The following is an 11,726-nucleotide window of genomic DNA, read 5'->3' as shown; positions in this document are numbered from 1 at the left end:
ATCTAAGATTGGTCATTCTGAGCAAAGATTTCCAGTCAGGTACCACAGGCATAGGGGCCAGGGGACCAGGGGACCAGTCCCCTTCCACCAGTTTTCTCTGAAGCCAGCTGCTCACAGGTGCAGAAATGAAATGATTACTTATGACTGGTTTCCTACTCCGGGGAAAATGATACTGCATTCCTGTCTCTATTGCAACACAAGCCACAGACCTCTTTGTTTACACAGACATGGCCTCTACACACCCTATGGGCCTCCCTTTATACCTTATAGTATTGAAGTTTAGGACATTCTGGAGTGTACTGTGATTATTAGTCATCTGAGGAGGCCCTCTTGACAGGCACCAATTCCTCCTATGTCTGCTGACTCCCTTCCTAGTTGGTAGCCTGCTGACGTTATGCTGGTACACACTTTTCAGCAATCCAAATTCAAATATTGAAATATTGTAAACAGCATATCTATTTTCTGTGACACAGTCTGTATAACCATGACTATCCTGGAACTGGCTGGCCTTGAACTCACAGAGATCCACCTGCCTCTGCCTCCTGAGTGCTGGGATTAAAGGTTTGTGCCACCATGCCCAGTATGGAATCCAGTTGCTGAAGTTTGGATTTGTTTTAAGGCAACATTGTATAATGCAGAGAAGAGAGCCCTTGCTTTGGAGTCATACATACCTAGGTTCAAATCTCAGCTCTGCTCTATTTTTAATTTTATTTTTTACATCAGAATAATCACGGACAGCTCATCTGTGCTGAATTTTCTTACCTATAAAGTGGAGATAATATCTCAGCAAAAAAAAATTAGATGACTTAAAAGTGCATACCTCTAGCTTTTCTCTATAACATAGTAAATGCTCAATAAAAGTTATCTTCTCTGGGCTGGAGAGATGGCTCAGAGGTTAAAAGCACTGGCTGTTCTTTCAGAGGTCCTGAGTTCAATTCCCAGAAACCACATGGTGGCTCACAACCATCTGTAATGAGATCTGGTGCCCTCTTCTGGCCTGCAGTCATACATGCTGTATACATAATGAATAAATAAATCTTTAAAAAAAAAAGTTATCTTCTCCATGGTAGTTTCCTTAGTGTTTGAATCCTTAGGACTGTGTGCATGAGTACTTTGTACTCGTGATGCTCGGGCTCCCTGTGTACTCCAGGCAGCTGTCCACTTCCGCTATGTTGTCTGTTTTCTTGCTTCATTATGGCAAAATACAGAACAAAATTACCATTCTAACAATTTTTTTTTTTTTTGAGACAGAGTCTCTGGCTCACCAGGCTGTCCTCAGACTCAAAGCCACCTGCTTCTGCCTCCTGAGTGCTGGAATTCTAAAAATTTTCAATTTTGTTTTGTTTTTTGAGGCGGGGTTTCTCTGTGTAACAACTCTGGCAGTCCTGGAACTCCCTTTGTAGCCCAGGCTGTCCTCAAACTCACAGAGATCCGCCTGCCTCTGCCTCCCGAGTGCTGGGATTAAAGGTGTGTGCCACCACCACTGCCTGGCTATCATTTTCAATTTTAAAGCTTTATTTTGGATGGCTGGAGAGATGGCTCAGCAGTTAGGAGCACCTGCTGTTCTTGTTTTATTTTATCTGCCCGGGTGTTTTGGCTGCACGTGTGTCTGTGCACCACATGGATGCCTGGTGTCCATGGAGGACAGAAAAGGGTGTCAGGTCTTCTGGAACTAGTTACAGTTGTGAGCTACCATGTGGGTGCTGGTAACCAAACCTGGGTCTTCTACAAAAATGGCAAGTATTTTTGACCCCAGTGCCATCTCACCAACCCTACAATGTGATTTTGTTGTTGTTACTTGTTTGTTTTTCGAGACAGGGTTTCTCTGTGTAAGCCTCTGCCTCCCGAGTGCTGGGATCAAAGGTGTGTGCCACCACCACCCAGCCTGAGATTTTTTTTTTTTAACTCTGAAAATTTTCATATCCTTTCTGATTCTCAAGTTTGGAAAATGAGATCAACTGTAGTATGGACTGTGGAGTCTTCCTCTGTTCAGAATGCTACCGATCTGGCTCCCAATAATGGATTAGGAAGGATCTTGGGCATAGTGGAGTAGCTCTAAACACTTGACCTCTGTCTGAGAAAGGCTGGAGGTCCCACACCTTCTTCCAAGGTCAGCAATGGGTAGAGATTTTGTAGTTATCACAGGGTTCTCAGCCAGGCAGCCAAGGTCCCTTCCTCCCACTCTGCAGAGAAAAGAGGAGGTGGTTGAAGAAAGGATATGAGATTGGTTCTCTGCTCCTCCCTTTCTCTCCGTTTTCTCCCCCACAGCAGCCTTCTCCCCCACAGAGCCTGGGAGAGGATGGAGGGGGCGGGGTTGGGGCTTGAGGGCTTGGAAGCCCTGGTGCCCTGCATCTGTAGGAAGCCCTGGTGCCCTGCATCTGTAGGAAGCCCTGGTGCCCTGCGTCTGTAGGAAGCCCTGGTGCCCTGCATCTGTAGGAAGCCCTGGCTGGGCTGGCTGTGATGGTTTATGCCGTCCTGCTGCCATCCTTTAGCAGGATGCTGGGGACACTGGGGCTCTGGACACTGCTTCCTGCGGTTGCACAAGGTAAGTGTCTGCAGACAGGTCTTTACACTGCCCAGTAAGGGAAAAGGCATACCTGAAGCAGCAGCTACCCATTTGGAAGAGGAAGAGGTGAGTGGGCTGGATGGATGAAGATGAAGGGCAGAGCCACATGTTCCCAGGGTGGGGATCAGACCTCAGACCTCTCCTGACCCTGTGCCTCTGCCATACTGACCCTGGCATCATAGTTTGTTACTCCTTTCGGCTGCTGTGTGTCCTGCCTTCACTTGCCCCTTCTTGACTCCCCTTTCTTCACCGTGGACTTCAGTGTCCCCAGACAGGAGGACCTGTGTGTTCTTTGAGGCTCCTGGAGTTCGGGGAAGCACAAAGACACTGGGGGAAGTGCTGGATACAAGACCAGGCCCCTCCAAGAGCATCCGCTGCCTCTATAGTCATTGCTGCTTTGCCATCTGGAATCTGACCCATGGCCGGGCACACGTGGAGATGCAAGGTGAATGGCAAAATCTGTGGTGTGTGAGAGCTAGGGTGGGGGAGAGGCATGTCCAGGGAGACAGCCAAGAGGGAGAGGGAGAAGTGGAATGTGTAGAGGAGAAAAAAAGCATGTCAGATTCAAGGGATGCCTTTGAGAGAGAAGGGATTGTTCTCGGCCCCCAAACCTCATTGCTCTCTCTCTCTCTCTCCCTTCTCTCCTTCCCCTAACCCATCCTATCAGGATGCCGGGACAGTGATGAGCCAGGCTGTGAGTCCCTGCACTGTGACCCAGTCCCCCGAGCCCATCCAAGCCCCAGCTCCACTCTCTTCACATGCTCCTGCAGCGCTGATTTCTGCAATGCCAATTACAGCCTTCTGCCTCCTTCAGGGAACCAAGGGGCTCCTGGCCCCCAGGATCCCCAGCCTACCCCAGGTAGTTGCCCTCTCCAGGATACTAGAGCCCAGAGGGGGGCAGGAGCATAGGTCAGGATGAGAACCAGGGCCAGTTCTCAGCCCACCCCCACCCAAAGTTTTCCTCCTCTTGGCCTTGGGAAGTTGGTTGCCCTGGTGACTGGGAGATAAGGGGGCTTGTGACCAGCATGGGGGTGGTTTGGAAAGAATCTCTTGGAAGAGGGGAGAGGCTCAGTGCTCACCCACATGTCTTCTTGCCTTGCTGTCCAGGTGGGCCCATCTGGATGGCACTGCTGCTGCTGGGGATGTTCCTTGTGCTGCTGCTGGGCAGCATCATCTTGGGTACTAATCTCTCCCACCCCTCGCTTGTGACAGCAAGATGCTTCCCCAAAGCCCCAAGCCTACTCTAGGCTCTGTTGACCTCCCCAGTTCTGGGATCCCCACATAGGCCCCTGGCTGCCTCCATCCTGTGCGCCTTACCCCAAGGTTCTTCTCTGCTTCAGCCCTGCTACAACGAAAGGCCTGTGGGGTGCAGAGTGGGTCAGCCCCGGAGCCAGACTCAGGAGGCGACTGCAGCGAGGACCTGCCGGAGCTGGCTGGGCTATGCTTCTCCCAGGTGCTTCAGGGAAGGAGGGTGGGCTCCTCCGGTACTCCTGGAGGTTCCGCCGGGAAGGAAGCCTGGCTCTGAGGCTAGCTCAGAGGTTCACACTCAGTGCAGTGTTTCTGCCAGGTCATCCAAGAAGGAGGTCACGCAGTCGTGTGGGCCGGGAGGCTGCAGGGTGAGATGGTGGCCATCAAGGCCTTTCCCCCAAGGGCTGTGGCCCAGTTCCGAGCTGAGAGAGCTGTGTACCAGCTGCCCGGCCTGCAGCACGATCACGTTGTGCGCTTTATCACTGCTGGCCAGGGGGGCCCTGGCCCCCTGCCCTCTGTGCCTTTACTGGTACTGGAACTGTACCCTAAGGTGAGCACCAAGAAATGTCCATGATGTGTACTGTGCCTATGTGTGGGCTCATGGAGGTGCTATGTAATAGTGACCTCACCCATGCCTACTCTCCTGCTTCATACTTTCCTTAGAGCATTTTTTCTTTCTTTCTTTTCTTTTCCTTTGTGTGTGTGTGTGTGTGTGTGTGTGTGTGTGTGACTTTTTGAGACAGTTTCTCTGTGTGTCCCTGGCTGTCCTGGAACTTACTCTGTAGAGCAGACTGGCCTCAAACTTACGAAGATCTGCCTGATCCTCTTCCTCCTGAGTGCTGGGACTAAAGGTGTGCACCACCACCACCCAGCTGGAAGTGAGCCATTGTTCAATACGTATCCAGGCATAGCTGTCCAATTCGTTCATCTGTTCCTTTAACCAATATTTATAAACAATATGGCAAGTACTGCTACATGCTTTACCCTAATTTCACAGACTTTATAGACTAATGAATGGGTCTCAGACACGGGTAAACACAAAAGGAAGTACTGAATGTCAAGTGTGCTAAGAGTGAAAGGAAAGGGCGTTGGATACTATAAGAAATAATAATCTGGGGCTGGAGAGGTGGCTCAGAGGTTAAGAGCACTGACTGCTCTTCCAAAGGTCCTGAGTTCAATTCCCAGCACCCGCATGGTGGCTCACAACCATCTGTAATGAGATCTGGCGCCCTCTTCTGGCCTGCAGCCATACATGCAGGCAGAACACTGTATACATAATAAGTAAATCTTTAAAAAAGAAAAAAAAAAAGAGTGCAAAAAAAATTTAAAAAAAGAAATAATAATACGGGCCTGGAGAGATGGCTCAGAGGTTAAGAGCACTGGCTGTCCCCTCAGAGGTCCTGAGTTCAATTCCCAGCAACCACATGATGGCTCACAGCCATCTACAATGAGATCTGGTGCCCTCTTCTGGCCTGCAGGCAGAACACTCACTGTATACATAATAAATAAATAAATCTTTAAAAAAAATAATGAAAGAAAGAAATAATAATCCGATGTGACCCGAGGGGACGGTGGGATGGCTCAGCTGTAAAGATGCTTGCTGTGCAAGCCTTGGGGACCTGAGTTCAGTCCCCACCCCACTAAGCTGTCCTCTGACCTCCACATATGCAGCATGGCCTGTGCTCCCAAAGACTCCCCCTCCTATAATAATACTAACAATAAAAAATATGTATGCAGTTGTTTCGCCTGCATGCTTGTCTGTACACCAAGTGCATGCCTGGTGCCTGTGAAAGCCAGGCGAGGGCACTGGATCCTGGGTCTGGAGCTTCAGATGAGCTGCCGTGTGGGTGCTGGGGATTAAACCCCAGTCCTCTGGAAGGGCAGGCAGTGCGTCTGCTGAGCCATTGCTCCAGCCCCTTAGATTTTTTATTTTAATAAAAAGAGAGGATGTGTGTGGCCTGAGGTAGGAAACAAACAGCGTGAAGACAAGAAAGCACTTGGGAGGCTGAAACAGGAGGACAGAAGTGAATTCCAGGCTAGCCTGGGCTACAAAACCCTGACTCAAGAAAATAAAACAAGCCTGAGTGCAGTGGTACAACCCTAAATCCCAGTATCTGGGAGTCAGAGGCAGGTCGATCTATATGAGTTCGAGGCCAGCCAAGGTTACATAGTAAGACCCTATCCAAAAACAAACAAAAAAAACAAAACAGCCCCCCTCAAAAGAAAACAAACCCCAAAAATAGTGAAGAGGAAGAGGTAGGCAAAGGCGAGGGCACCTGGAGCCTGGGTCTGTGGAAGACATTTTAAATTCTATGCACTGCTCTAGGCACTTTGAACACATTTGCATGCTTTATCTTTACAAGCATACTGTGAGGTAGAAATTACTATCCACAGATGAGAACGGGAAAGTTGTTTGCCCAAGATCTGTGACTGGAGAGTCTGGCTCCTCACTGCAGCTACTGTCTCCTGTTTATCCCCTATCTGCACTGTCCGTCCGTCTGTCTCTTTAGGTGAGACCCCTTCCCATTCCTTTGCCCTAATTGTACTTCAGCTCCTAACCTGCTACAGCGCTTAAATCCAGCGATTTCCCCCCAGATTTTATCAACCTTTACAACTCATTGTTGAGTCCTTGAGGTCTGGAAAGTTCCCTTTTTTTATTTTTTATTTTTATTTTTTGTTTATTTCTAGCCAGGCCGTGAGGACTCATGACTTTAATCCTAGCACTTGGGAGGCAGAGGCAGGTGGATTTCTGAGTTCGAGATCATGCTGGTCTACAGAGCTAGCTCCAGAACAGTCAGGGCTACACAGAGAAACCCTGTCTTTTTTGTTTGTTTGTTTGTTTTTCGAGATAGGGTTTCTCTGTATAGTCCTGGCTGTCCTGGAACTCGCTTCATAAACCAGGCTGGCCTCGAACTCACAGAGATCCATCTGCTTCTGCCTCTCAAGTGCTGGGACTAAAGGTTTGCGCCACCACCACCCAGCAAAACCCTGTCTTGAAAAACAAAAACAAAATTATTTTTATTTATGGGTTTGTGTTCCTGTCTGCATGTGGGTATGTGAAAATGAATGCGGTTACTCTCAGAGATTAAAGGTATCAGATCCCCTGGAGCTGGAGTTATAGGCAGTTAACTGACTGATGTTGGTGCTGAGTTGAACTTAGGCTCACTAAAAGACCAGTCACTCTAGCCCAAAAGTAAAATACATTTTTGTTTGTTCCTTTGAGACAGGGTCTCTCTATGTAGCCCTGGCTGTCCTGGAACTCACTCTGTAGACCAGGCTGGCCTGGAACTCACAGAGATCCACCTGACTCTGCCTCTAGAGTGCTGGAATTAAAGGCGTGTGCCACCATGTCTGTCTGAAAGTAAAATAAATGTTAAAAAGGAAAGAAAAAGACAAAAGAAAAAAAAGACAAAAGAGAGCCAGGTGTGGTGCACACCTGTAATGCCAAGAAAAAGAAAAAGAAGAAGAAAAATCCTGGCATGGTGGTTTGTGCTTGTAATCACTGTACAAAGGAGATGGAGATAGCCAAGTCTCTGGGGCTTGTTATGGCCAGCTTGGCCTATTGAGTGAGCTCCAGTTAGTAAGAGAACCTGTTTCAAAAATACATGTACAGATATACAATTCCTTCTTGTTTGCTTCGCTTCCTCCGACTGCCATGAGCACTGCAGTCATGGTTGCTTTACAGCCATGGCATTTAGTTCATTGTTATATTGAGGCCTTTATTGTACTCTCTGCTTATGTCATAATCTCACTCCTGAGGCACGGAGCTGCCTGGGCACAGTCGTGGGCACACCCGCAGAAGCTCAGCATGCCAATGAATGGCCTGTTCCCCCTTGTTCCTCCTCCGTTAGCTCTACCCCCCCATGCCTATGCAGGCCTGATACTCTAGGCGGGAGGTTTGAGGGACGCCCTGCCCTTGACTACCTTTGTCCTGAATCCTCTGAGTCACCCATGACGGTGACTCCTGAGTCAGACTGCTTGCATGTGAACTCCACCCCTGTCTCACCATTTGACCTCAAGCAAGCTTGCTCAGCACCCTCTAAAGCTCCGACTCTAACCAGGTGTGGCAGTTTGTGCCTGTAATGCTGGCACTCGGGAGGTAGAGGCAGGAGGATCACTGCAAGCTCGATGGCAGGCAGCCTCATCCTCATAGTGACTTCCATGTCAGCCAGGGTTACAGACATACATAGTGAGACCTTGCCAAGAACAAAGTGGCCGGTAGGGGTGGGGGCTGGCGGGGAGGGACCGAGGGGAAGAAGTTAGAGATGGCCCGGTGGGTAAAGGCGCTTCCACCAAACCTGAAGACCCGAGTTCAGTCCCTGGAACCCATGAGGTGAAAGGAGAGAACCAACTTCAGGACCGTGTCTTCCACCCCCTCGGCATGTAGCATGTGGGTGCCCACGTACAGACACATACACCACACGCAAATAAGAAAGTGTCCTAGTATTTTAAAGAAAGGCGAGAGGAAAAAAGAAAAAAATATCCACAAAAATCAGGGTGATCAGAATTCCTTTGCGCCGGGGTCCTCATGAGGACTATAGAAAACCCTGTTCGAAGGACCCGTGCCATAGTGAGTATTCGGTACCCCTGAATTAAGTGACACACCCCCGGCCCCCCATTGGGCCTTCCTTAAATGTAGGAGCTTCCTGCTTCAGCCTCTTGAGTGCTGAGATTACATGCACACGCTACCATGTCTGGCTAAAATTATTATTATTATTATCATTATTATTATTATTATTATTGTGTGTGTGTGTGTGTGTGTGTGTGTGTGTGTGTGTGTCTGTCTGTCTGTCTGTCTTTGTGTGCTTTCGGGCAGGGTCTCCTGTAACCCGGACTGGCTTCTCTCTGATCCTCCTCCTTCTACTTCCCAGGCGCTGGGACGGCAGGCGTACAGTAGTATCACGCTCTGCTCGAGTTGCTCTATTTTTCCTTGTCACTTTGACGGATGCGTACTCTCCTGCCTCCGCTGTCTGCAGTGTCCTGACCTGGTTCTGTCAGGGTGTCTGTCTGCTGGGGAGGTGCGGGCTGGTGCGTGGGGGGTCCGTGAGTAGATCTCTGCCTCCCGGGGGTGATCTTCCCCTAGTTCCCTGTGCTCTGCTCTCCTTGGCTTTTCTGCAGGGCTCCCTGCGTCACTACCTGACGCAGTATACCAGCGACTGGGGGAGTTCCCTGAGGATGGCTCTGTCCCTGGCTGAGGGCCTGGCGTTCCTCCATGAAGAGCGCTGGCGGGATGGTGAGTGCCCGAGCTGGCAACAGGGAGGCAGGGCAGTCAGAAGGACAGCGTCAAGGGAAACTAGAAGACCTGTGTTCCTCAAGCCTTGGATTTCTCCACAGGCCAGTATAAACCAGGCATTGCTCACCGAGACCTGAGCAGCCAGAATGTGCTCATTCGGGAAGACAGGTCATGTGCCATTGGAGACCTGGGCCTTGCCTTGGTGCTCCCTGGCCTTGCTCGGCCCCCGGCCTCAGCACCCACCCAACCCCGAGGCCCAGCTGCCATTTTGGAGGTGAGTGTTTTTTGGTAAGTGTGAGGCCTGAGATGATGATGGTGCCAATGAGCACACAACCATTGCTGTGGTAACAGCGCAGCTTTGCCAGTCGGTGGGACGTGGCTGAGTCTGTAATTGGGGGGAACCGTGGGCCCGAGCTCAGAGCTGTAGGGCCAGTTTCCATAGAGGTAATTCTTGGCATTCCACATCTTATCCTCCAGGCCGGCACCCAGAGGTACATGGCTCCAGAGCTCTTGGACAAGACTCTAGACCTACAGGACTGGGGCACGGCCCTCCAGAGAGCAGATATTTACTCCCTGGCTCTGCTCCTGTGGGAGATCCTCAGCCGCTGTTCAGATCTGAGGCCTGGTAAAGTCTCCACCCGCAGTGTCCCACCTGCCGAAGGCTGACCTCCCCCCTGGCCTGACTGTAGAAGGCTATGACTATCCCTAGTTTTTCTACCTGGGAGCCCCCTAACCAGGGCAGGTTGACATAGTGCCTATCCTTTTCCCAGACGGCAGACCACCACCTTTTCAGTTGGCCTATGAGGCAGAACTGGGCAGCAATCCCAGTGCCTGTGAGCTCTGGGCCTTGGCAGTAGAGGAGAGGAGGCGCCCCAACATCCCATCCTCCTGGAGCGACTCTGCCACAGTAAGAGGCCACAGGCTCCCCAGCTGGGGACCAGGGGAGGGGGCTGGGTATGGATTTCAAGGACTTGCCTGCTACAACCAGACCCTTCTACTCCTGTACTTGCCCTCAGTTTACCTTTCCTTTCCTGAGACACAGGCCTGCCTTCCCCCTCACTCCCCCAGTCAGCTCTTTGTTCCGTGTCCCCCTCCGGGAAGTCCTCTCTGGCTTTTCTCCCACTTGGAGCTCTGCCCTGTGACAGTGCTTCTTCCAGTACCATGGGCCCCCAAATTCAATCCAGTGCCCAGTCATTTTGTACTATACAGCTGCGTTTCTGCTGTGGACCAATTAAAGCCAGTTCTAGGTATAACAAGGTTCTAGGTGTAACAAGGTTCTAGGTATAACAAGGTTCTAGGTATAACAAGGTTCTAGGTGTAACAAGGCCAGAAGAGTTGCCTGACAGTGGAAGTGCAGAGCTCTTCACAAATGATTTCCTGAGATACCCTTTCTCCTGCTGTCCTGCCTGAAATTTCTATCATACAGATGTCTGTTGGGTTAGCCAACGGAAGCCACACTGGTTGACTGAGAGGGAGGAGAGTAACTTTCGATTAGCAAAGCGTGTAAGTTGTCAGCCTGAATTATCCTCAGAGGAAAAGGTAGACCCTTTGGAAGGTGTCCAGGGATTCTGTCATAGGGAACAAACCTCTTGGGCCTGGACTTTGGGGGATGGGCCTGGGGGTGCTCCACAAGTGGAGTGTGGAGTCGGGGTGGTGGAGCTTGGCAGGGGCTCTGTGCCGAGTGAGGCGGGTGAGAGGTGGGAGAAGTGAACACTGAAGACATCCACTCTGGGCTGGGTCAGCTCTGCCGCTCCTCTTCCCTCCAGGACCCCGGGGGGCTGAAGGAGCTCCTGGAAGACTGCTGGGATGCAGACCCAGAAGCACGGCTAACGGCTGAGTGTGTGCAGCAGCGCCTGGCAGCCCTGGCTGACCCTCAGGTGGCTTCCTCCTTCCCAGAGAGCTGTCCACAGGCCTGCACCCCTCTCTGCCCAGAAAACTGTCCTTCAGCAAGTGCCTCTCCTACTGTCCCCTGCAGGCCTCAGCAGGGCTCCTGCTACCTCGGTGCTCAGCCTGTCAGTACCAGTGTTCGTGTATAAACGAGCAGTTGGTGTGAACTCTCTATACAGCTAACATACACGTGGCGATCACATGCCCGTTGCTGTCATTCTCTGTGGGGTTATACCCATGGGGTACATATGCTCAGGAAAGAGAGTAAAGATTTCCCACTGTTGGCCTTGGGCTTGTCTCTTTTTTTTTTCTTTCTTCTTTTTCACTAATGTATGTATGTATGTATGTATGTATGCATGCATGCATGCATGTATGTATGTATGTATGTATGTATGTATGTATGTATTCTTTGGTTTTTCGAGACAGGGTTTCTCTATGTAACAGTCCTGGTTGTCCTGGAACTCATTCTGTAGACCAGGCTGGCCTCGAACTCAGAGATCTGCCTGCCTCTGCCTCCTGAGTGCTGGGATTAAAGGTATGTGCCACCACCACCCAGATTATTTATTTATTTATTTTAAGATCTCTTTATTTGTAGTATGTGTGTCTGTGAGTTTATGTGCACCACATGCATGCAGGAGCCCTTGGAGGCCAGAAGAGGGCAATCAGATCCCCTGGGACTGGAGTTACAGGTAGTTAGTTGTGAGGCACCATGTGGATGCTGGGAACAGATCCTGTGTGAAAGCAGTAATTGTTCTAAGCCCCTAAGCCATCTCTTTAGCTCTTTATTTATTA

At 50.4% G+C, this 11,726-nt stretch overlaps 1 protein-coding gene across 1 annotated transcript; it reads left to right on the top strand.

Moving 5' to 3' along the window:
• Nucleotides 1–1,929: 1,929 nt before the first annotated feature.
• Amhr2 (anti-Mullerian hormone receptor type 2) lies at nt 1,930–11,218 on the top strand. The gene is made up of 11 exons (XM_028874473.2): nt 1,930–2,545; nt 2,829–3,011; nt 3,234–3,425; nt 3,674–3,745; nt 3,907–4,019; nt 4,134–4,364; nt 8,933–9,047; nt 9,149–9,321; nt 9,525–9,672; nt 9,818–9,954; nt 10,814–11,218. Exons 1-11 carry the CDS (start codon nt 2,461–2,463, stop codon nt 11,081–11,083), a joined length of 1,719 nt encoding a protein of 572 aa, XP_028730306.1. The 5' UTR covers nt 1,930–2,460; the 3' UTR covers nt 11,084–11,218.
• Nucleotides 11,219–11,726: the final 508 nt, after the last annotated feature.

Source organism: Peromyscus leucopus, chromosome 20, assembly GCF_004664715.2.
Source record: "Peromyscus leucopus breed LL Stock chromosome 20, UCI_PerLeu_2.1, whole genome shotgun sequence".
Classification (NCBI taxonomy): domain Eukaryota; kingdom Metazoa; phylum Chordata; class Mammalia; order Rodentia; family Cricetidae; genus Peromyscus; species Peromyscus leucopus.
The sequence above is the reverse complement of the archived record's forward strand: the minus strand, read 5'-3'. Positions and strand labels throughout refer to the sequence as shown.